The sequence below is a fragment of the Haplochromis burtoni genome, unplaced genomic scaffold, assembly GCF_018398535.1.
Source record: "Haplochromis burtoni strain Fernald_Lab_line unplaced genomic scaffold, NCSU_Asbu1 Contig_102, whole genome shotgun sequence".
NCBI classification, from domain to species: Eukaryota; Metazoa; Chordata; class Actinopteri; order Cichliformes; family Cichlidae; genus Haplochromis; species Haplochromis burtoni.
This window is the reverse complement of record NW_024582463.1, coordinates 731753-758086: the sequence shown is the minus strand read 5'-3', so window position 1 is coordinate 758086 and position 26334 is coordinate 731753. Positions and strand designations below refer to the sequence as shown.

General features: G+C 41.4%; 1 protein-coding gene across 4 annotated transcripts in view; it reads right to left on the bottom strand.

Moving 5' to 3' along the window:
• Positions 1-26334, bottom strand: part of LOC102308074 (serine/threonine-protein phosphatase 2B catalytic subunit alpha isoform) — a 75126-nt gene continuing 48792 nt past the window's right edge. The window contains exons 7-15 of one of the 4 annotated variants that reach the window (XM_005927711.3): positions 22959-23036; positions 21957-22051; positions 13315-13440; positions 12169-12240; positions 9585-9669; positions 9197-9294; positions 8211-8219; positions 5886-5915; positions 1-1843 (exon numbers count right to left, since the gene is read on the bottom strand). In XM_005927711.3, coding sequence (XP_005927773.1) covers positions 1641-1843; positions 5886-5915; positions 8211-8219; positions 9197-9294; positions 9585-9669; positions 12169-12240; positions 13315-13440; positions 21957-22051; positions 22959-23036 — 796 coding nt within the window. In that variant the 3' untranslated portion in view covers positions 1-1640. Of the gene's footprint in view, positions 1844-5885; positions 5916-8210; positions 8220-9196; positions 9295-9584; positions 9670-9718; positions 10714-12168; positions 12241-13314; positions 13441-21956; positions 22052-22958; positions 23037-26334 lie in introns of those variants that run through there. The other 3 variants (XM_005927712.3, XM_005927713.3, XM_005927714.3) reach the window with 3 other exon arrangements.

The window sequence follows — 26334 nt, the reverse complement described above, 5'->3', positions numbered from 1 at the left end:
TTGAAATTCATGCACATTTTTATTGAACAGTTATATAAAATACTTTTCATAGTTGCAAGTGCATGCCTCATCTGCCAACAGTTTTGAAGTTAAATTACAAAAGCAAGGCTTCATGTCGTGTAGTGAATTACTTGGGCACTTAAAGCAGTTCTTAAAAAAGATCTAAGTTTGTTTTTTCCTCGTTTCATCTTAAAGTATTGAGCAGTATCAAACCTGTAACTGATATACAAAGCAGAGGTCCAAATAATAGTCATAATAATAATAATCAAATTACACTTTCTGTGGCACATTTACAAAAACAAAACAAAACCGATTCACCTGTTATATGACACAAACAGCTAATCATGCATTTTGGAGTTCCACATGTAACCACACACCTCACAAGAATTGTCAAACATGCTTAATTGGACTGTGTGCACTTACAAGCGCAGGTTAAAAATTTCATTTCTCATCCATCATAGATAATTAAATGCTTCAATTACAAAAAAAGAAGGCATAGAGCATCATGGTGTTAATTGAAAGTATGCAGTTATACGTTTCCAGTATATGTTCACTAAAGCGCAATATATTTCAAAACAGGCCTCCACAGCCAAAGTTTTCAGATGTTCTATTTCCTTTTGTTTGATTTTTTTTTTTATAAAACATGCATAGGCAGACACTTTATTGTATTCTTTTTTCCTTTTCTTTTTTACACAATATAGTTTCTCTATTTTTACTTTGTTCGCAATACTTAAAAAGAGAAAAAAAAATAACACTCATTTCCAGCAAGCCACAATAAATCTACCCTCCCCCCCCTCCCCCCTTCCAAAAGAGACAAAAAATAAACATATCTGCAAATGATAGATAGGTTAAGTGTAAATTCCAGTTATGAAACTCAAGAAAATAGGTATTCATTACTGAGTTATTTAGCCATTATACAGAAAAATCAGGTCAAAGCACACACCAAAAGAACCTGAGGTAAGCATAATATGTACAAAACCATAAAACGTTCCATTATTTGGCATTTCCACAACATTGCAACATTCTTTTTTTTTTTAAGACTGCCTAATTAATTTCAGAGCTATTTTATAAGAGTAGCAAAACAAAAAGTTATCAATAAATAGTCCTTATTTAGTTTGTACACCCTTATATGTTAAAAACATTATCTCATGTTCTGTCCTTTTTAGTGCTGTATTTTTGTAAACGTACGATAGTTAGTAAGAAGTTAAACGACTTTCCGTTTCGGTGTAAATGAGCAAGGGTCTTTCAAGAAAGGGAAAAAACAAGAAAAACAAGAAACTGAATCACCTTTAAGATCTCGATCTCTCTTTCTCTCCCCCATCGTTCTCTCCCTCTCTGACATACTGTGGTGTGGAGGTGAATCAAGCGCGGTTACGGCCTGACCCTTGAGAAATGTGACCTGGCAATAACTTAGCAGATTTGACTATGAACTAATATTTTGAAGGCATATCCAAAGACTAGCAAGTGAGATGTCCCCCCGTTATGAGCCATAGATGCCTCCCCCCTCCACATTCCAACACTCCTTCTCCTCCTCCATCCCACACCTTCACCCTCTGCCCCTTTTCTGTGGTGGCGGGTCGCGATGAGGCTGGGGGGCGAGGCAGCCCCGTCGGCCAAGGTGGTGCCTTGCTGCTGGGCCTTCACTGGATGTTGCTGCCGCTGCTGGTGCTCCCCTTGGCGTCTGTGCCGTTGGTCTCCGAGGACAGGGCCTTGTTGAGAGAGTTGAGGCTGGCGTCAGAAGGCAGGGCGTCTCGCCGCGGAGGCATCCTCTCGTTGATGCGGTCCAGGCCCTTGGCCTCTTCGAAGCTAGTGATCTTGTGCTGAGGCGAGAAGCCTTTGATTGCTGTTGAGATGCAGGAAATAAGGGTAGGGGGGGGGTGTGGGGGGGGTTTTTTTTTGGGGTGGGGTGTAAGTGTATAAAACAGGGGGGGGGGGGGGGGGGGGGGAAGAGAGTTAGGAGTGATTTTATATGGTGTAGAGTTTAAATGATTAAAAGAATGGGGGTGGAAGGGGTGGGGGTCACGCTCACATTCACCCGTGAATCACCAAATTTGATTATATTTGCTTTGCTCTTGAAATTGTGAGAGAAAAAAAATAGTTTTACTGAGAAAATGACAACAGAGACTGCACCTGATCACCTGATGAGCTGCTGGCTAGTTCAGTTACATTTAATCCATGAAAACTGAATATCTAAAGGCGATCTCTGATATGATAAGTGCATGGCGTCGATCTCTCCAGACACACTTGTAGGTTTGGAAAACAGAAATACTTGCTTCCTTGGGTGGGGTCACATGAGAAGATTTAAAAAAAAAACAAAAAAAAAAAACATCCTGCCCATTAAATCTGGTTAGGTTAGCTTAGCTTAGTAACAAGAAACAAAGTTTCTTTTGGCTGCTACCTTGTTTGCAAAGTGTCAATATCCTCATATTTCTATCCAAGCTGTCCTTTTTGATACAACTCTTCAAGGGATTTCGATAATCTCCTCCTGACTAGAACCATGCATCTTTTGCACGTTTGGCAAATGTGTTAACCACTACACTATGGAGCCGACTGTAAAGCGTTAAACTTCCGCCCCTTGAGCGTGGAACCAAAAGCGAGGCAATCAAAGGAGACTACCAAAGGAATGTTTACAGGCTAGTACAAAATTTTGTTTTTTTGGTTTCTATTAATAATTTCTATGAGTTATAAGTGGATACCAGGCAGGTCAAAGTTTGTGCACATTAGTGCTTTGCTGGGTGTTAAGCTGAAGTAGCTAGCTGTGACTGAGAATCACGAGTGTTATGAATCTTCTCTTGTGACTCCACCCAGGAAATAAAAAATTCTAAAAGTTTAACTTTCTTTGGGTTGAAGATGAATGAAGTGAGAAGAATCTTTGCTATTCATGAGGCCAGACAAAGTCTTCAACCACTGTTACTTGTTTGTGTTTTTCATGGAAAACAGTATTTGTCGTGCAGCATTTTAAACGATTAATGGTTTAATAAGGCATGAACGCAATATGAAAGTATTTAAGCAATTTGATAATGTGACAACACACGGATATAACTTATGTGATAATGCCGCTTGACAGATGAAACGATTACATACTCCTTCTAACTCTACAAAGGGCACTTCCTGACATCAGGGTCGACAGGTTTTCACTGTGCCAACAATATCCGTGATAGCAGACCATCTCGTGGCCATCTTGTCATGCTTTTTTGCGCATGTTAAAAGTTAAGAATGTGACCGATATTAACCAAAATCTCAACGCAGCCGTATCGCGGAACACCTGAAGACCCCAAACATCCAGGTCACCCCATCACAACACAGCTTTTGTAACGACAAAAGGGAAGGGGGAGAAATGATCAAAGAGACAAGAAAAGAATAAAGGGAGGAGAAAAAGAAACACTAGAGTGGAGCCCACTGAGACATTCACTTCCACAAAATAGAAACCACGTTGAGACTGAGCTCACGTACAAAGACACTATCAAAGGAACTTGGGGTGCTAACGACTTGTTTAGTCTGCTTGAAGCATGCAGCAATTGAAGGTTGACTGGAGGTTATGATGGGTGGAAGTCGCAATATGATACAAAACTGAGTGAACTAAACTGAATAATGGAGATAAAACCCTTTAAATATGCAAAGAAACACCAATGACATGAATAAATCCAGCAATTCAAGGCTGTTTCATTCAAGTCGATGGATACTTTAAGTATTACAAGAACGAATCGTTCCAATATTCAGCTTGAGTTCTATTTCAGCACTTTTTAAAAAACATTTTGTTACTTCCACCTTTCATACAGACTGAGGGTGATTAATACTATGGTTGTAAATAAGAAAACCCTTCTTACTAGAATGGGGGTGTGACAAGGGGAGGAGGGGATTTGATTTAAGAGGACAAATTGGGGATTGTGGAGAGGACGGTGTGATGGGTAGCGTAGTTGTGTTGCTGCATAGCACAGGTCAGACACAGGTTATTAGCAGCTCAGAGGAAAGAACACGACACAGCAGGGCCACAGAGGATCCACATGGAGAGAGAAGCAGAGAAGAGTCTGGACACTACAATGGACTGTCCTCTATGGGGCTAAAGAGGAAGTACTGGACAATTTCAATGTAAATAGCAGCTGGCATACTACTATTTAGCTCGCAGTTGAGGTTGTTCTTGCGCCAAAGGCGATGCAAGTAAAGCAGATTTTAGGGAGCGTCCAATTTGGATTTCAAAGCCTCCTGTGGAGCGTCTACCAATTCAGATTCAGCTCTAAGGAAGGTGTTACATAAATAAAACAGCAACAACAATGCACAACTGCTTCAGCTGTTTCAAAGGGGAAAACCATCAAGAGCTTTCATAGCAAGACTTCATTGTATTGTGTGAGGGCAGAGCAGAGGGGGAGCGTGCTGTCTACTATGATAAGAGCATTGCATTAATCATTTAAACTATGATGAGGGATTTCATTGAAGTACCTTCCTCTGGAAAAGTTCATTCAATCCGCAGATAAGAGAACAAGTGCAGTTTACCACATAAAGTATTACCCTCGGTAACATTAGGAATATATTCCATTAGGAAATAAAGTGTTACTTCAAAATGATATTCAATATCCTGTCAAGGTGAACTCTACCGATAACTCGACAGGACCTACTTCCTCTTTAAGGTCGTGAAAACCTTAATCAGGAAGGTGGGGTTATTTTTCACTTACATGGTGCCTTATTCTAGATCTGCTGCACACATTTGCTGTGGAAAAATACTGGTACCAGTACCACAACATTAGCACCTGTGCTTTTGGGAAAGGCCAAATTCAGAACCCGTGATGGCGATATAACCTTTGTGCTTCTCCTATTGGTCTGAAGTAGTTAAGGCTTGTTTAGGAAAAGTTCATGCCAGATCTAATACGTGCAAAAGTCTTGATTTACCGCTTGTTTGTCCAGTTTTATCAATTTTTTTTAAGGGCAAACCATGTGAGAGATACCAAGTTGTTTGGATAACAGCTCTGAAACTCATCTCGTGTGTTTCTGTGATAAGCTGCTAGTAACAACGTGCCTAAAGATACAATTTAAAATAGGCTTTTAAATAAGTTGTCTGTTATGTGTAGACACAACACTGGTTCATCCCTTTCGTCGGGTGTCTTTTTACACTTGAAAGATTCATAGCTCAGCGGTACTAATTCTAAAAATGGAGTGCCTGGAAAAGTATTGCTCCAGACCACCTTAAAAATTGCCAAACATAGTCTGGCTCTTTGCCGAAACGATACAAAAACAATATAAAATGGGCCACGGCTCAAGACCTTTGCACAATACTGCACTTTTCAACATTAATTAAGAAGCAGCTTTCTATGAATTAAAAATGAAGGATTTTATTGGCTTGTGTGCATCACATAACCCCTCAAAACTTTAGGTTTTCAGGACCTTTAAGGATGCTGGTCCAGTCTATCCCTCTGGATAGGCTGAAGGCTTGGTAAAGCTGCCAGATGACCTGATGATACCCACCTCCTACATTATATACGTGTGAATGTGCATTTTCTCTTTATCTTGATGTTTTATGCAGATTATTTTAACTTCTAACAGAGAAGATCCTTAACGCAGGAGTTTTTGTGGATGAACCGATTGTGGCCTACATTAGCGCTGATTTCCGAGGAAGACCGCGAGGTGTAATTTGCTTTGCACTCACTCAAAATCACAGATGACCTTTGTGATTATAAAATCTGTGCTATGAAAGACATTCCCCTTTCAAACATGTGACCACAGGATTTCCTAATTTACTTACTTCTTTTTCTCCGTTAATACTATGCCACAATTTGTTAGCCCAAACACCCAACACACTCTATTCAAGCACCAGCGAGATGGATGAAAACCCAGCACAGCCCCCTGTCTATTGCCATGAGAAGCAACAGAAGAGGGCAGCCAGACCCATTTACCTTCGTCAGCCTCAATAGCTTCAATAGTAGCTGAAGAGAAGAAGAGGGAGGTTGCAAAATGAATGAGAGAAGTGAGCAGGAGAGTTCATTTTGTCCCAGGAACAAGTCAATGAGCAGCAAAGACAGCCAATGCCGACAACACAGGTTAAAAATCATCTCCACATTTTATGACAGAGGACATGTGGATGTTAGCAAACAGGGGAAACGGTGAAAGAGGGGGGAGGAGGGGAGAGGATGAGCCTTAGTTCCAGATCTGTAAAGGGAAGGCGATACACGTATGTAGCAGCAAACCTCATGGAGAGGATTGCATGTTTGAGGTACTTTGAATGTGTTTGACAAAAGGTCTGAATGTGTGACAGATAAAATGGAAACTGCAAGAATGAACATCGACAGCAATTTTAGCAAGTTGCAGATGCATTAGGTGTTCCTGTTACGCAAAGAAAAGAGTACATTTCGAAACGAGACAAATGGAAAACAGAGAGAGGACTTAAGTGCGCGTGCAGGTGTGAGCTTTCTGGCCGTGACTGAACTGTTAATGTAAAGCTCGAAGTACAACAGAAACATGGAGCGTCGTTAGCGTTGTGTTGTGTGCAACATGAAGTAGCATCTGCAGCTGCGGGATTAGCATCTTTTGATAATAAATATCAAAAGTGCTGGCTTACTTCTGCGACGCGTGAGGGGAGGAAACCTTTCAGCCACTTACCAATCAATTACAGTCATCCTCGAGATAATAAGTGAACACACGATAAAACTTTGCAGAGTCAACTTTAACAAAGATGGGGCGAGGGTGACAACAAAGTAATGACTAAATTCTACTAAAGACTACATACTTAAAAAAAGGGCACAATAGCATGAGACTTTAAAGAGTATGACTGATGGAGTCAACATTAGAGTAGAAGCACACTGATGTGCTAAGGGCAGCAGTGTGATTCTACCAATGTCGTAACAGGAATCTCTGAACATCGCTCTACCTTCACCGCAGTTCTCTTTAGTGTCAGCTGCTTCAAAAACAAATCCCTCTGAACTTATATAATGTATACACTAATCCTTAAGAGCACTATTGTCATGTAGGCCATCGGCAGAAACACCTGTTTGAAACTTAAAGGGGACCCATGATGCTTTCCCTTGTTTTCCAATGCTGGACGGGCATATCAGACATGGTCAAAGTTCCAAATAATGAGGTCAGAGTCAGATATTCCCCCGGCTGATAACACAGAAGCCCCACCCACCTGCTATTCAAGCAGCTCTTTTCAGACAGGGCATGTGCTAATGGGCAGCAACACGGCCCAGCATAAGATAAATGATGATAAAAATGAATCATGCAGAGCTACTTTAGTTGATTCCCAGAAAAAAAAAACCCCTGAAAAAAACCCCTGATATTGGAAATGAGCATGATAGGTCCACTTTAATGTTGGTTTAAAAGCTCAGTAGAGATGCTGAAAATGACTGTGAAAGAATGCTATGCTTTCAGGATAATTGCATCCTTCCTAACAGAGATATGCAAAACTGACAGCTTTAGTCAGAGGCTCTTTGATTTCTGACAGACTCACGTCTAAGGACACGTGCGCACTAAGTTGATGAACACGGTGTTATGTAATATGTTCAAGTGGTTCTTTAGTAAAGTCTTCCACGATTTCAATAAGATTTTATACATTAGAAACGAAAAGGGGTGTTATTAAGCAATAAAACACAATCTTACTGAGATCCATAGACCTGCACGACTGCTGCTACCTTAGTGTGGTATGACCAGTAGCTAAGTAGGTAATGCTGGTAGGTAGGTAATGAAGTATTGATGATTAAGTGTGCTAAAGTACTGTACACCATACTGTACAGCATGATTAAACATTTATTATTATCATCATTATTTAAAGGTTACTAACACTATGCTACAGATGTTTTTGTGTATTCAGGAAAGTGCTAGCTGATGTAGGGTGAGAACCTGTGCGAGGAGAGGGAAGTCTACCGGATTTCTGCTTTACTTGGTGAATGACAAGGCAGATGGCAGCTATCCCTTTTTCTACACTTATTAGTGTCGATACAGTTTTATCCCTTGATTCACAGAGACCTGAGTCTATTCTGACAGAGCACTGCTGAGATTCTCTGCTAGCGCTCAGATCTGATCAGCGCTGTAAACGTTTGTATCCAATTAAAGCGTGCGTAAAGGTGATTCCAAAAAAGCCTTCATCTCCTTGCTGCGGCAGCTTGCCAAACTCATTGAGGGAGCATTTGAAATTTCACATGAGAAAGAGTGAACTGAACTCTTATCTTTTCCCACAAAGAAAAAAATAACAACACACAATGGAATACTTGCACAATTGATTATACCTGCAGTTTCTAGGGAGAAAGGAGAAAGAAAAAGATACAGGTAATATTTGAGATAAACCCAGTGGAATACAGTGAAAGAATAGGACGGGAAGAGAGCGTATTAATGCCAGATCTACGGAGCCCCGCAGGAGACATGAGAGAAAAATAAATAAATTAAGACGGACTTTTGCGAAATCTCGCAAAAGTTTTGCGAGATCTCGCAAAACAAACTCGGGATCTCGCAAAAGTTTTAGCCGCATTCTTCGGACGCCGGTTTGAAGCCGACCGGGAGGTCGAGGCACGATGTGCCGGGAAAGCAGTGTTCCTCCCGGCTGTAGTAGGTTTCGACCTCCCGTTAGCTTTGAGCTAACGAGATCCCGAGTTTGTTTTGCGAGAATTTCGAGATCCCGAGTTTGTTTTGCGAGATCCCGAGTTTGTTTTGCGAGATCCCGAGTTTGTTTTGCGAGATCCCGAGTTTGTTTTGCGAGATCCCGAGTTGTTTGCGAGATCTCCGTTGCGAGATATTGCTCTGCAAAAGTTTTGCGAGATCCCGAGTTTTGCGAGATCCAGTTTGTTTTGCGAGATCCGAGTTGTTTTGCGTCAAGAGTCAGTCTTAAATTTTTTTTTTCTCCCATGTCCCCTGCGGGGCTCCGTACAGATCAGAGGGGACACATGGACACAAAAAAATTTTAAAAAATAAATAAAAATCTGCTGAATGTGTTTGTCATTGTTTAGGGAGATAAAAACTACAAGGAGCAACTGTTGCTGTTTAGTAACAATTAAACTAAACATAAAAAAAGACTGACACTCTCAGAAACATTTAACTATGCTAACATTTTGAAATTCCAGTACAGTTAATGAGGAGAAAAGTGAAGGACTCTGTATTTGCAGTATTCTGTAAACACTAAACACTAAGCTTGCACTTTGTTGAGAGTTCTGCTGTGTAAGGGGAAAACGTGTTGGTGTGAGAATCCACTGGTGGTGGGGGGTCTCTGTGACACACTTACCATTCTGCAGCTTCTCTTTGCCTCCGGACAGCACTCCGCTTGGTAGCATGCCTGTGGGCGTCAGACCCTTCAGCGTCAGCACGCTCTCACTCTCCTCTCTGAAATATTAACAGAGCAACATTTTATTTATTTACACGGTAGAGATGTTTTTATTTATTTAGAAAAACATCAAAAATATGGGTTTTGGGCTGTCATATAACTACATAACCATGTTACTAAGTTAGCAACAAAAAAAACAAAACAAAAGTCAGAAATCAATTGTAACATGAAATATTAAAGTAACATATTTATTACTTTAATAAGTTATTAATAATATATTCAAGCGCAGATCTCTAAGGCTGTGTAAATGGAGCTTAAAAACAGTGTTGTTGTTGCGTTAAGTGTTTACCTGAGCACAGAGAATACCCTGGCCATCTTCCCAATGGCACGGATCTTGTTGCGGATGACCTCCTTACGTGCAGAAGCTGTGGCACCTGCATTGAGAAAGTGCAAAAAGTCTTACAACCCGTGACTCATCTGAACTCAACCACGTCTTGTGGAAGTCGAGCGTACAATGCACCGCATAGTCTATGTGCTGTTTGTTTTAATCCCCCAAATCCTCGTTAAAAGACCATCGAATTCAGTGAGTCTACTCAAAACAGAGCACGTCTCTCCACTATTAGTTTATCCAGCAGTGCAGGAGACGAATACAATGCAAACACATTGTTATTGGAGTCTTAAGTTCGGTTTACAGAAAATGGTTTGCATCTATAAACACATCACATCATCTGAGTAATTCTCAGCATTCAGTGCATTCATGCTGCGGCTGTGTTACGTACTGTGAGCTGCAGTCCCTTTGACTCTCACAGATTATTTTGCCCAGAGAGCACTTAAACCTTTTTAAAACAAGCCACTGTTCTCCATCACTGAATGGCTCTGACCTTGTCCAAAGTGTTTTCAGCATGTTTCGATAAGCACGCTCTTTAAATTTTCCTGTGCTGTGTTTTAGCGGTGGAGACTAACGGGATTTTTCCTGGACTGGAAACTTTGTTTTAAAGAGATCCCCTATTGCAAAATAACAGTTTCAAGGTCCCAAAGGCCCAGTTTGGAAAATGTACGAGGGACAGAAATGAAGTCGATGCATGGAGTAAAGCTGGGTAAGGGACACAGCTGACAGTGTGAGGATCTGTTTCAAAGTATTCCTGCCATCCTCAGGTTGCTCATTCTTCAGAATATATTTATTGTGTACAACAAAGACCAATTTAGATAAAAGGCATGACCCTCCTGAACACCTTTTCCCCTTTCTGGGCCGGCCTCAAACAGGAGTGGGTAACTGTTAACACTTTTGACCCATTTTTCGGTTTAATTGAGAACCACAGTTAGCCTCAGCAGAAGTGTTAGCAGGTGCTTTAAACAGAGGTGTTAGTTTACAGACTTCTGAAATGCAGAGAGCAAGCACTGAACAAAAGTCTGTCCATCTCTGCACACACCAGTACAGCTAGTGTTTGTACCTTTTTTGGGGGGATATATTAGCTGTCCTTCTCATGAAACACCCCCAGAAGAGAAGACAAGAGAAAGGACAGAGAGATCAGTGGATGGCTGCAGAATGAATGAGGTGGAAGAGAGGGAGCGCACGGCAAAATAAGAGGCAAGAAAGCACGAGTGTAAACAAAAGCGATGCCTTGAGCACAAAACTCTGGAAAACATAAAAAAGAGAAATTAGATGAGATAATCATGGGAAAGACAGAGAATGAGAGAGAGAGAAGAAAAGATATGAAATATGTAGTGAGGTTGGAAACATCAACATAATGGCAACTGAAAACCATGGAAACCATAGCAGATAAAGAGCGGGTCATAGGAAGGATTTTCTGAAATCATAACGGCACAAAAAAGGAGCTCATGAGCGAGAAAGAAAACATAACACAATTCAAATGTCAAAACAGTTAAAATAAATAAATAAAACAAGCATGGAAATGGCTGCGAAACTAAACAAGAAACAAGCAGTGGCAAGAAATGAGGTCAGCTAAAATCAGCATGAATGAGTTGGTAGAAAATGAAGATGTTAAAGGACAGCTACTAATGTTTAGGAATGGCCGAGTGCATGAGTTGTGCTAATTTCCTCATCGATATAATCAGAATTTAGCTTTTCTCATATGAAATGCTTTTAAAATGAGCCACATGTAAAACCAGTTCATTCTATAATGATATTTACAATCACAACTTCAACAGCACAATGAAGCAAGAAAGGTTCTCTTTGTGAATCTGGAAAAGTAACAAACCCCCCCCCCCAAATATTTCTAAATCATTATAAACCACAACATTTGGTCTTGCACATGATCTGTGCAAATCTCAATCTAAGCTCCCTGATCAGTAGATTAAAGGAAACGCTGCGTTTAGATGTGCAGGAGCTCAGACATGGTGGAAATCTGCTGAGATCCTGACACATATCCTGGGTTTACCGATGCACACTGTGACCATTAGTAAACACAAAGAAAGAGGAGGAAGAGAGGTGGGAGGAGGGGGTCTGGTGAGATCATTTCCTGTTTGGCAGTAAGAGGTGGGGCAGGCAGAGGAAAACTGGCCATCTCGTGTACATAAGCTGTAAGCTGGTATCAAACAGATGACTCAGATTCACCACTAGCGTAGATAAACCAAGCAACTTAGCAGAAAACAACACTTCAAAAAACTGTCCTCAAAGGATTTTTTTGTTTTAATACTGACAGACATGTTGAGACTTTATAAGGGTCTTCATATTTCCTGGATTATCTAAGGTCATCATTTCCAAGCTGCCGAGTTCAGTCATTCAGACGTCACGTTCCTCTGTGTTTAATATTTTAAAGCATATATAGTTTTTGCATGTAAAATTCTGAACACCATACATGTAAAAACTAAGTACGAGTCTGTGTGTGTGTGAGGTTTTGAATAATGAACGTCTGATACGCCCTCTAGTGGAGCAGGGGCAAAGTGCAGAGAAAACTGAACCACCAGCTTACCGTCCAGCTCCTCTTCAGTTGACAGCTCATCATTGGAGCAAATGCTCAATACGTTCACTAGCATCTCCGTCACTGTACAAGAAAAGAGAAGCATACTTTAAAACATCTCACACATATTTAATAAAAAACTTCGCTGAGAAACTCTGGGCTGCTCCGGTTCACTCGATTGACTCTTCCACACACACACATGCAGTTAGCTGTGCTGATCAGTGACCTCGTGAGACTGCCAGGAATGGCATACTTATGTGTGATTAATTGACACAGATGTGTCACAGCTTAACCAGAGTAAATCTTCAAAGCAACCCAGACCTCGACAATGCCAAGCACAGCCAACGTCTGGCAGTTTCTAACTTTCATGGACTTCTACTTATCTGCAATTTACTTTATATAGACATGTATATATATATATATATATATATAGAGCTCACAACTGCTCATTATACTCCTGCTTTGACAAGGAGCTGCAGCTCATCAGCAAATAGAACAAAGAAAGACAAGAAAAGCTGGAGTTTATCTTCTGATCAAGAAAGCAGGGAGACAAACACTGGCTCCAAGAAGAATTTAGAAATCAATACATAATTTTGGTTGCTTATTGGGTGCTACATGGTGCAACGTTGGAGCATATTTCTGAATGATTCGTGTTTGCATTAGGACTTAAATCCAACCAGATTGGCTCTCCACTGTCTATCCTTTCACTTAAGATCAAAGAGATTGAGCATCTGCTGTCTTTGTCTCTGGAAAAGTTTCCTATTGCTATTAGATTATCCAGTCCGCTGGAAACTATCAAACAAAACATTCAAAACACACTTATTTTCCAACTTTCCTCCAATTTTCCCTTTTATGTATCCTTAAGTGTATGTGCCTTGTTAAAAAACAAACCCATTCGTCCCAACTTCTACCTCTAACTTATTTATAACGCTGCATACAAGCGCGTTTCTGGCTTGTAAATCTTTGGCTTTAAGTATCCCATGTATGAACCGCAAAGTGATTTTGCGGCACAAAGTGTACACGCTATATTTCTCAAGGCCGGGCTGTTTTCAATAGCAATTCATGAAAATCAGAAGGACAAGCGCCATTCAAGAATGAAAAGAAGAACTGCTTTCACTCATTACTAAAAGAAACTGAATGTAGTGCATGCACACTCACCTTTCTCACCAACAAAGGGCAAGGACCAGGTGAAAACATCCATGAAGTTGGGCAGCCAGTAGGGGTGAGGTGAGCAGTTGAACTGTCGTATGTTCATCACGTTGTTCTCGTACTTCAGCACTGCCGCTGGGGATGGGAAAAAAAAAAGGAAAGATGTTAAAGCAAATCCAAATTCAGAGTATTAAATAAAAGGAAATCCTGTTTTCTTTCCAATCCTCGGAAAAACAAGATGAATAGCTGTAACAAAATATTCCTTTAAACAGTCGTTGTTTCCAGAACGTCTCTGCCTACATGTAACAAGACAATAAGCTTTGTGGGTATTGTGGGATGTAGAAATTTTCAATACGGTCACAAAATAAGGAAAATCAGGGAGTATACATCTCTCTATAAATGAAATGGTATAGAGATGTATTGGGATCATGGTAGGGCTGTTCGATATAGTGATATATATCGGATGACGATATAAAAACATCTATCGTTTCATTTTACGCTATCGTTTGTTTCGTGGAGTCACAAAATAAACTGTTTAAGGCAATATTTTTCATCGTTCTGATGGTCACTGTAGTGGCTATATTAATTTCTTAAAGTTCTCTCTTTCTCTTATATTTAATATAACCACACTACAGACAGACAAGCGCCTGTTTTTATGAGTTGTTGTTAGCAACAATGACGGTAACAGCATCGCGTGTCCGCTTGTTTATATTCCACACAAACCTTTCACAATAAAGCTCCAGATCCTTTTCAAAATAAACTGAATCACGTGAGAGAGTATGCAGAGTATTTACGGATGAGACGCAAAGGTGCTAAAAAATAAACCTTAGACTCAAACGTTAGAGCAGGCTTTTCCCCGCAGCACGCCGTGTAATAAATACAAAGAAAACGATGGGCATTACAACTTGTGACTAAAAATGTATAGTTTCATGCATCGGTTAAAACACTTGACTCCAGGTACACGACGCCCAGCTGGAAACACTTCACGCAAGTCGAGCTGCCCGAGATTCACAGAATTTACAGAAAATTTATATCGTTTATATAGAGATGTTTTATATTGGCATATGAGATTTTGGTCATATCGCACAGCCCTAGGTCATGGATTGCAGTGCACAGAGCTCAGTCTCTACTGGTGGAACAAGGAAGCTGAGCTCAGCAAGCTGTGAAAGACAGAAAAAAAACCCAATGGAAGCATTTAGATTTAATCCTGTTGATAAAAATCTGTCCGCCAGCAAGGGCAAAGCTGCGTGTACCATCTGCCTCAAGAAAGTTGCGGTTGCTTCACCCAACAAATATAATATACTCCTATGAAATGTCAGCAAAGTATGAAAAAAGAGATACCACCCAAGCCTATAATGGAAGTTTTGATTTATGATTTTATGACACATTTGGGATTTATGTCGATAAAGAGGCCTCAGCTCTCGCTGTGGTCCAGGGTCCATTATTAGATTCTATCCTGTTCCCAACCACCACTTACAGCCTTCACTGTCATGATGGCTCTTACACTTGGTCTGAGCAGAATAGCCCTCAAAGTACTCAGCTGAAGAGCTAATGGTATACACACAGAAGAAACAAACATCCGAGCAATCGCTGGAAGAATAGTGATGCATTCTTCACAAGTAACTTTTTTTCCCCCTTTAGTTGAAGTAAGAAAGCATTTCGGGACAGGCCTTAACATTTCTCCTTCAAACCTAAAACAACAAATTAATTCAGTCGCATTATGAAACACTTGATGTGGGATTCAATGTTAAAAGTCGCTTACTGTTCCTGGTTAATGATTCATTAGCTGCAGGTGCTGTGCGGAGGTGTGATTCAGCAAAACCACTGATAACTACAGAGTACCATTTGCCCGAAAAGAAAAAAGGAAAAGGTGGACAAAACTGTCGTCCACGTCCACACCGAAACCTGGACGTCGCTCAACATCTTGTCAAATGCTGTCAGTCAACCTCTGGAGATGATGGTGAATAAAACGGTTTAGAACAAAATACCTACACAAAGACTAAAAGGCGGATATTTTTTTTGCCACTTTAAGGTGATATCTACACAGTCAGCATGTGCCAATCTCTCACTTTGACAGAAGGACTCATTTAAATGCAAAAGTACAAACTGATTTCTGCAAATCAAAGTTAGCAAACTGCACAAGCATCTAAACGAGGGTAACCTGCTGTTTGGAGAAAATAAAAATCGATGCTCTGGAACATTTGGGCTCATGAGGGCGAGCACGTTTCACTGGTTAACAGAAAAGCAGTTCCTGGTGAGGAGGAAAGGAAGGAATAGATAGAAAAGTAAGGTACTAGACACAATAATGATCATTATTGTAATGAAAGTATGTATTCTTAGTTTCTAGGCAATCGATTTATGAACTCTTAAGTTACCCACATATTATTTTTGTCTTATTTTTAGAGCAGTTTCAGTTTGCAAACTTAGAGAATATTTACAAAAATCTACATTTGCCTTAAAAAAAAATCCATACACAGTGGTTTTCAATTACTCAGATGAATAATTTAAGAGGAGAGACTTGAGTGGGTGTGGTAACTGGTGTTCACAGTAAGGGTGGAGAAAGAGCAGCAGAATAAAAGCACAAACATGCTGTGTGTTGGGTCTTTAACTTAAGCCTGCTTGACAGCACCTGCTTTTCCAAAAAGGATTACACAGCTGGCATGGTATGTGTCACTCCTTATGAACTTGCCAGGTAAATCTTAGGTATTAAAAAGAAGACACAGCATTTCACCAGTATACATTTCTGCTTGTGCCATATTTGGTATATTTTTCAGTATATTTCTCAGTTTATTTTACTAAATGTCTCATTATAATCGTGATCTCCACGCACACAGAAACCAGCTGTCAAACACTGGCCACACAGTGTGCCCCGTGCGACCTCACCTATGATTAGACAGTGTTAACGTGGGTGTGGAGGAAAACATGAGAGCTGCCAAACATAAATATACCCATGCTGTATATAGCAGCCTCAGATTCTCTAATACACAAGGCCAGTCTGGTGGCCCAGATCTGAGGAAAGCGGATACTGTGGCAGGGTCACCATGGGGGACTTTCCTGCCTGAGCTCCTCTCAGATTCAAGAATAGCAAGTCATCAAACCTGGCATCCAGGCAGCTTTACCTCAGGAACAACACAATTCAGGTCAGTAAGCATTCTGATACAAATGTGTGTGTGTAGTATGCACTGAAAGTGGTGCTCAAGTAATACTTAAACACTTGTAAGTGCCAGGCAACACAATACAAACAGAAAACTTTCCTGCAGGGGAACATCCATACACTTGTATAATTAATGCAGGATTATTATCAATATCAGCAAAACACTACTGCCCGCTCGAATAAGAACAGCGCTGCATTGCTACAACACTGTCCACTCAGACGGAGCTGTGGGTGTTTATCCCTGCGCGTTGGCGTGCATGAAAGCAATCGCACACGTGGGCAGCCATTGCATAAACATCACATACTGCATAAACATCGTTGAGGCACTTGATTGAATGCAGCCATGGAAGCCCAGAGGGAAAAAGGCAGAGCGGGGGAGAAGGTCAGCTCCCCTGTTGTCGCTCCTTCAAATCAGATTCCTTTTAAAGGAACAGAGACACCCAGCAACCTGCCTCGTACCAAACAAACACACTTGTTCAGGCTTTTTTTTCCTTCTTTTTTTAAAATACAAGAGGCATTAGAGACAAATATGTATTCAGTGCCCTCATCTGTATTGTCAGGGCAGATGAGGGTGACATTAAAGCACTTTATTTTCCTCATCACTGCAAAACACAATTATATGCAGCTTTTTCATACGATGGAAGTCACTTAAGCTCGCACGGACCAGCTGAGAGTTCTGTGTCCACTGCCAGAGCATGCTGCATGACAGCCACTAGAGGGCTCTGCTGCTCCGACGGCGGATAATAGGGCAGCTGAGGCCAAGCCTGCTGCAACGGTAACACAGATATTGCAGAGAGACGCCTGCTCATTCATTATTCATAAGGGAGTGCCTCCAGCCGGTTTCCCTGGCAACGAAGACTGTTAAATCTGCTTTGAGACCAGGGGGAGATTCCCGCTGTCCTTCCGACACTCGGTGCTGACTACATATTTGCCTTTAATGCCTCGCGTATAAAGTTGCACTGGGTTAGCTTTTCACACCAGCCATTTAGAAGCTGACGCCACACGCGTGGACTGCAGGGACTGAAAAGATTTTAGAGCAGTCATTTTGGTATGAGATGGTGGGGAAAGAGGCGGTACTAATCACAAACAACTGAGGCTATTGAACTAAACAGAACACAACCTTCATCAATAACCTTTGCAATGTCCGCCTAACATTTCATATCAAAGTGACTGCTGCGTAATTGGTCTGTGCTGTCCGTGTACAGCTGAAGAACTCACGAATCACAGTGTGTCCTCACGATGTGCGACGTCTCGGTGAACTGGAGCCATACTGGATCTGCTCCACTTTGGCTCTAATCCATGCATGAACTGAACTGTCCTACAATACAATGCATCTGCTGATGTTACCACTCATTGTCCTACTTTCCAGTTTGTATTGTATGCAATTAATTGCAAGGGGATGTCAACAGGTACTTTCTGTATAATTGAAAGGAAAACAGGAAGGAAGGAAAGCGACACGAGCGAGATGGATCAAACAACCTTTAACTGTCGTCGTGGACGAAGTAAATGTTTCATGTAAACAGCTCGTGCAGCACCACTGTCGTTTAGCTTTACTTCAATCTAAGAAACATAACCATTCGGGCTTAGTTGCTGATTTTCTGGACCGGTCAATAATGATGCAGCACAAAGCACTCCATTAATACAAAAGCACAAGTGTACAACTGCCAACTACACCCACTCCATCTACCCTACTCCATCACTCTCTCCCCCCACTGCAGTCACTTCTGGAGCCAAACCGAGAAAGATCAAACAGTGAAAACTGCAAAATCACTGCTGCTGAGTTTTCATTTCACACAGCCTCCCTCTGCCATGTCGCAACTGCCTGTGTCACTTTTTACTGAAGGGTTGAAGGGGTCAGAGCAGTGATGGACAGCTGGTCAGCATCTGACACTCAATGAAAAAAGGAGGACTGAGGGCTGGGGTGGCATCTAAAGCTGGAATTTATAGAATTAAGTCCTAATTCGTGTGTTCGTCAGTCTAACTAGCCTTCAAGTGAGTTCAGTCTACTTTTGGGAAAGGAGTCAGTTTGTGTTGCTTCAGATATCGTCCACCTCTCTGATAGGAGGAGCACTTCTCTTCTTTTTTTTACCCCCACGTGGAGAGGTATCATTGGTTAATCCTTCCACCCCCTAACGCGGGATTGATGGGAGCTGCCGATGCCTCCTCCCTCCTCTTTAAAATTTATGCGCCCACTCGTTTGGCCATCAATCACAGGGCCATTGCTCAGTGTGCGTGGAGCTCCAGCATGAAGCTAAGAGCACAGCAATTCATTACAGGGGCTTTACTTCTACCAATGAACCCCACCCACAGCACTCGTTAAGAGCATCAACAGGAATGTGGGATCGTCTCACGGACTTGTGTAACTGTCAAGTGGATGCCAAGTGAATAGGAGCTAAGTAATTTGCTTTAGTGTTGATATGAAATCTCAGAGCCTTTAAGTTGGAGTGTTTTATTCTTTGTGGCTGGGAACTACTCCCTTTCCCCACTCATATTTGTGAAGTTTTAAAAACCCGACAGTGATTTGTAACTGTCCCTTAATTTATCCAGGTCTCCATCCAACACCATCAGAGGTGGAGGTTAGAAGAGTGTTTATATAGAGACTTCTGAACAACAGCCGACGGCCAGTTTTTAGATACGAAACACTAAGATTCCTGAGATCAAGCAGAAAACTTCACGACACAGACTGTTAAACTGGTTTACACCCACTGAAGACTGAAAGGTCACAATTCATTTTTATTTTATTTTTTAAGGAGGAAACATTTTTACTAAAATTAACACAGATGGCCCAGCATCACGTTAGTTGTTGTACTGAAAATTTAGAAAGTGTTTGTTACAACCAAGTGAAATGTATCCTTAAATTTTGAAAAAATAATTGTAAAAAACGAAATAAAAACCAGCAAGTTGCAAAAAAATGGATTTAACCTAATATCTATAAGTAATTCTTGTGTCTGTTAACTTTCTGTAATGAGCAAAAAAGCATTATTTATATATCAGTGCTTACTGCTCAGCTTTTAACAGGATTAGATCACATTTCCATCGCGACTTTGCTCTACTGAACTGCACGGCTGCCTTCATTACTGCTTGTAGCTACATTAAGAAAATGGATTTAGTCAAAAAGTGTGCATCGTTTTGCAACGGAGAGTAAATGTTGAGAAATTGTATTTTATTTTATTATTTTTTTAAAGCATGTACTCTGGGGGAAGATATATTTTTATGTCTAAATGAAGTCAGTTCTGAAACAACACAAAGCAATCTTTTCTGTCTGATAACCACCAATGCCCTGGGTAGTATTTTAATCAGCTGAACATCCACCAGCTACGTCTAAAAGAAGCGTTGAGACAAAATCGGGAAGAAAAATTGATATTTCGGCTGTTCCATTATGATCTCCAGAAGACTTAAACGATTCTCCGGGCAATTGGTTACCAGAATTAAAAAACAAAACAAAACAAAAACCCAAACACGTGCTTCACATCACTTTGTTTGTTTGGATTGTGCTGTGTTGACTGTGAGTCCTAGGAAGATTAGTTGGCATGGAACAAATAGGTTTCTAATAATAAACAAAGGCACAGTGCCACACTTCTTCACCATCTTCACTGTGTAGGGAAGGAGGCAGCTCCAAAAAAAGTAAACAAACGTAACCTAATGTCTCACCAAAGATGGCACACACCTGCAAATAGGAAAGCCCTCACTTCCATGTGTAATAACCACTGCGGTGATGTGGCATTTCATCAAGAGAGGCATTGCAGAACAGCACGAACTAGCCCCCGTCACTCTTTCCTTCCCATTTCCTGTGGTTTTCCCACCGATGTCACCATTCCAAACGTGCCCCCACAGTTAAAGCAGATACTGTCTGTTCTCTCGGGGAAAAGTGCTGACTCACAGCACAAAGGCGAGCCCATCTCAGTGCAGGCACCGCAGCACAGCATCGGGCATCACTAGGTGCCAAGTGATGCGGCACCAGGCCACTTCACACCAGCTCCCTCCCCAAAACTACCAGACTAAAATCAATGTTGCACAGGACAAATAGTGCAAACCAACTTTTGTGTACACCACTGACCCAAGGAAGAGTAGTTCTCTATTGGAATATATATCAATATAGATGTCGTGTGATGACCACTAGAATAGCTTCTGGGTTTTTCCAAGGGTGGCCACATAGGCAGAGACCACCCTCACAAACTAAAAGTAGACCTGAAATAGGAAAGAAACCACTCGTTTCAGAAAAATCTCTTAAGGTTAGTCGACTAGTCACAATTACGTCGACTATTAAAATCGTCGACGACTAATTTAATAGTCGAAGCATCGTTTGAAGCTTTGTAAGATCCCAAAAGACGCAGGAATAAGTAGTAGGATTTAAGAGTGTAATAATGGACTGAAACAGAAGATGGCAGCACTGCATGTACGAGGATGCCTGCTGCCGTTAAACCTCGAAGAAGAAGAAGCGGTGTCCGGTATCGTAGCTGTGTCCAAATTTAGGAACCGCATCCTCCTGTGCCCGCATTTGTAGGCAGATTACTTTGCAGCGACACGTCGAAGACTGTCCAAATTCAAAGACTCCGACAAATGCGGCCGACAAACGTGCCCTTCATTTCCCCAGATTTGAACGATGGGTCGCTTTGTGGCCCAACTATCCCAGAATTCATAGCGCAGCCCTGCTCAGTTTCCAACAATGGCGGCAGCTAGTTAGTTTTAATATTACTCTTATTATGGGTCACAAAATAAACGTTGAACATATTTTCAGGCGAGAATGTAGCTGTGTAAACCTCAAAATATCTGCTCAGTTTATCAAGACGCCACATATTGTCAAAAGCGCTCTGACGTTTTTGGAGACGTCTGTTACCCACTAGCTCGATAGCTAACCGGGGGCTAGGCTCACTAGAGCCGTGAGAACACCGGACTCCCGGCAAATCGTTTTCAAACCCCCCTGCTGTCTTTCGCTACTCAGGTTAAACATGATATATAAGTCACTTAGATAACTTAAAATGTTATCGTTTGGCTTTTTTTAGTATTTTATTTGTTCCTGAGTAAATCGGTTTGTCTGAGATTAAAGTTATAATTTTTACACAGCTGAATAAATGTCAGGCAGACAGCTGATCATCAGAAGTGTGAGATGCTCGAGTGGTGCTGGTGCAATAAGCAAAAATAATCGGTGACTAGTCGACTATCAAAATAATCGTTTGTGGCAGCCCTATCAGATATAGAAGCTGCGTCTGTCTTTTTATACAGTTTATGAATGTAGAGCAATTCTTCACAAATAACCTCAAAAATCATAATATTAGTTATATCTACAATTATCCTGCAGTGATTTCGAAGCATTTTGAGACGTCACACTGCTGTCATTCATCTTTAACAAATCTGACACTAACAACTCTACAGCCTGGATCGACTTGACAGTGAATATTATGTCGCCTTAGGCAAGTCATAAAACGACATGTCACAATCTGGTATTCAAAAGCTACAAGCCGCAGTAGACTGATTACGACAAATTCCACGCTCTTACCTTTGTTGTTGTAGACATCTAGATAGTTAGGTGCTGAGAAGATGGTGATAAGGGACGGGAAGCCAGTGGTCTGACTCTTTCTGTACATGCGGTATCTGTGAAGTTCCAGGGAGAAGCATCAGTTAACATTTCAACTATTCATTCATGAATTACTCAACTGCATTTGACCCTTGAGATTGATTAGTAGTGATAATTTTTATTGCCTAATATTTCACTGTGCCTCCAGAGAGTAAATCCCTTTGCTAAAGTCCCAAGTTCTGAGTAGTCTGATGCAACTAACAGCTACTGATGATGGGGAATGCTACGTATTTATATCTGGAATGGACTAAAGCTTCATGTTCTAGCCTAGACAATTTATTAGACCACAGACATAAAAAAATATCTGCATATTCACTGGGTATTGCAAATTAAGTCTAAAAGGGAGCCATTAACTTAATGATGTGTGGTCTGAGGTGTCTTGGGGCAGCTATCTCAACTGAGGGCCAAGGTGTCCCATGTGACCACCCAGTGGGAGTGCAATGGTAAACAACTTTGCTGCTGTGCCTCCCACTGTCTTAACCTTGCTTAGAGGAAGATCGGCTTGACACATCCACCCACCTGGCAGTGTTAAAAAAACAAAAACATTTCAAAGAGGCTTTATTTTTGTAGAAATCCTGATGAAATGCTTATCACACCTCCTGCTGTGCCAAAAAAATTTGCTGGGTAGTTAAAATTGTAAAGGTGTCTAAATGTGAAATGCGCAACACTTTTTAAACCGCACCGCGAGCTGCGTGAATCATTCCTGTCGCTTCACATCTGGCCAGCTCGCTCCTCACGGAGGTTTCTTTTTCATTTCTTGGATTAACGTGGCTCCTCTCAAAGATCAGGCTGCCCTGAACTTGCTCCCAGACAGACTGGAGCAAACCCCTAGGTACCAGGGGGAAGGCTTTTCATTTAATACCCCAGTCTGAATCGCTCTGTGTGACAGTGGGATGAGAAAAGACAAAATACCACAGCACTCACCCAGCATCCTGTGCTTCATGGGCCCGGATGATAGATAATAAGTTATTGTGTTGTAGAAAGTCACAGACTGCAGGGTAGCTGTTGAATAAAAGAGGTATTTAGTTTACTCACATGTCAAGAAAAGACCAAGAAAGGACAATCAATAGAAAAACCAAATAAGTCATGGCTCTTTATTGATTGTGCCCAGGGAAACAGTGGCCAAGCTCTAAAACCAGCCGCACACTGAATAAAAATACATCAAGATTACGGTATTATGAAAGCCTTTAAAGGTGATCTTAACATCTAACCTGAAATTTAAAGCAGGCTCTTTCACTTCCTGAGCGAAGGCTTGATAACTCATACCTCATATAATCACCAATAATGCACTTAATTTCTCAAAAAAGGTTCAGAACATAAGAGGAGTGCGATTATTTTCAAATGCTGGATTTTATTTTACGGAGTGACACACGGCGAAATACTTTAAGGAATAAAAGCAGGGCATTGTTTCATGCCTGAGCTGATCTTTTCAGTTTGTGAGCAGCATGACTAAAACCCTTACTGCCAGCATACTGCAGTACAATAAGGCTTCAGAGATCTTCTCTGCAGTTTGCCATCCTGCAGCGCCAGCTTCCACCGGTTATCCTTTCCTCGAGATTATTTATTTTTTAAGAAAAAAAAAAAGAACAAAAACAATGATCTCATTATAGGTTTTCTTGAAAAACAGCCTTCCCGTCAAACATTTGAGAGATGCTTCAACCCCGCGTGAATAAAAATTAAATAAATAAAATAAAACCCCAGTGGACGCCGAGGTTTTGTTCATTTCAAAGAAACCCACGATTCGCAAAGTGAGTGACAACTCGCAATAAATGAGTGGCACCGACGCGCAACATGTGAAACGCTTCAGTGTGGGAGGATTTATTCGACAGTAACAGGGGCGAAATTCAAGAGGTTTCTCTTTTTTCCTCTCCTCCCCTGGCATCTTGCGGCGATGCAGATGAAATTTCAAGCCACTTTACAGCCCTGTGCGAGCCGCAGAAGTTAATTAAATGAGAGCATTTGAAATATCATTCGTGATGTTAAAAGGACAGGGCCCTTTTGTGTGGAGCTCCAGCTTCCCCTGCCATCAAAAACTAGGCTGGATGTTCTGTCGTCGCGCCCTTGACCGAGGCTCACATCTGGAGCTGGTCCCCAGGCGCTGCGCAACAGCTGCCCGCTTCTTCTTCTACTCTGGGTTACAACATCCTTCTCAATTTTTTTAAAATCACTGCTACAATTTGGTTACTTAGAAATGCTTTTTGTCAGTCTGCTTCAAATCCCCATCTCTCTGGGCCCCGTCTCTACACCCCAATTAGTTTTTCTCGCTTTTTATTCAACCCAGAAGTTAAAAACACAAAAGTGCACCAAGAAATGAACACCCCTGAATGCTCAAATCTCTTTGATTCACTGAAGTAATATTAAGTTCTTGAATAAAATACAGGCTGGATTTTAAACTAGGTTCTGTAATCCTAGCTCGACACCTCTGCCCGACAATGAACACCACCCACACGCTGCAATCAAAACCAAACGAGACATTTTCCTCAGCAACTGCTGCACGACGAAACCTGCTGATTTTAAAATAGCTTTTTAGACTTCTCTATAATCAACGCAAAGCACCGCTGAGGTTTCATAATGGCTCTGATAAGCTGTTGTGGAGTTCTGTTCAAGTGTGATCCGCAGAGAAGCGTTTTGCAGCTTTACATTTGCATTTCCTATTGTACAGTCCTTCTGGGACACGGTCATTATCAAGCAAATTTATACAAGCAAGCGTTAATCTGACTGGCTGTTTTTTTGGATGTCTTGCTCCATGCTCGCTGCAGAGATTAATTATTAAAAGTGAAGGCATTAGGAGAAATCTATCAACAATCGCGGCGCATGTAGACACAAGAACCCGTGCGTTCTGCTGGGAGTCGTGTGAAAGGAGAGAGCAGATGCCATGAAGGAATTAACGACGCAATGAGTTTGTTTTTCTTTACAAGGGACGAGAAATTAGAAATAAATGTTTGATTTCTCACTTGATTTCCTCCAGCAGATGTAGATACGTGCCATATGCTGCTGTTTGGTAGTCGAGACACATTTTGGCCTAATTTGTCTTTTGGCAGTTTGCGTTCTGAGATTAGATCGTCTCCCATCTGTCCAACAACGGGGCACAGATGTTAATGTGCTCCTTGGACAACAAGAAGAGATGTACAAGAAATTACTTCGCCATGTGCGATCCAAGAGGAACTCGTTCGCTAGGTTAAAATTAAAGCTTTAAAGTTGTTTATATGAACGGATTACAGATGTTTTTTGTTTTTTTAAACATCCACTGTAGGCTTATTCATACACACTATCGAGTGGAGGCGTTTGTAAAAAGCAGCCGTATCTCAAACATGTGCAATTTCACGCCTGAATACCGTTTGTAAAAGTGTTACGAGCGTGCCTGTGGCGATGGTGTGTGTGTGTGTGTGTGTGTGTGTGTGTGTGTGGGGGGGGGGTAAAGAAGCCGATAGGTTTGGGGAGGAGTATTGAGGAATGGCTCTCTCTCGGTCTGGCTAAAACCGTCTCATAAATCCTGAAACTCAATGTGATGCCAATTAGCAGCAATCCCCTGGGCAGATGGAGTCGAGGGGACAACGATGAAAGAAAGACTCCAGGGGAATTCTGACCGAAGTGGCAGAAGGTTAACTGGGATGCTGATACAACACAAACATGTGATCGAATCTGTCGATGAGGCAAAAAGGCCACAGAGCTTACATTTTTGGTGACAACACGCGTGGGCAAAATATTCTTTTAACGCAGAACCACTTGTTGATCTGCAATATCGAGACTCAGTCGTTCTCTGAGCATCATGGGCATTAAAATACTATTAAGTAAGTAGTTATGAAACACCTGGGAAAAAAAAAAAAGAAAATGAGAAAATGCTTATTAGGAGCCTGGGGACATCTCCAACGACTTCTGCTGCTCGCCAGAGGCACGCCAGGGCGAAGCAAGCATCACTCAGGCAGTAATGAGTGGAGGGAGTGCCGAGCGCATTTAGAAGCGGGACTGTGCCTCGTGGTAATGTGCCAGTTCATTACATTTTGTGACAGCGCGAGCCGCTCGCTCCGAGCATTTCCTCAGTTTGTTCAGTTACTCAGCTCAATTGAAGGTAATGTGGGTTACATAAATACTGGCGACAGTCTAGGGAGGAGTCTTTGTGATTTCTCAATTGCACAGCGCGCTCTAACAACCGTCTCACAGCTGAGATGCTGCAGAGGCGTGAGCATTGTGGGATGGGAGGAGAGAAGTTATTAACTCTTTTCCCCCTCCTTCACCCCTCCAAGTTCAAATATTTTGTTTAGAGAAAAAAAAACACAAAGTAAAACTAATCAGGTTATTT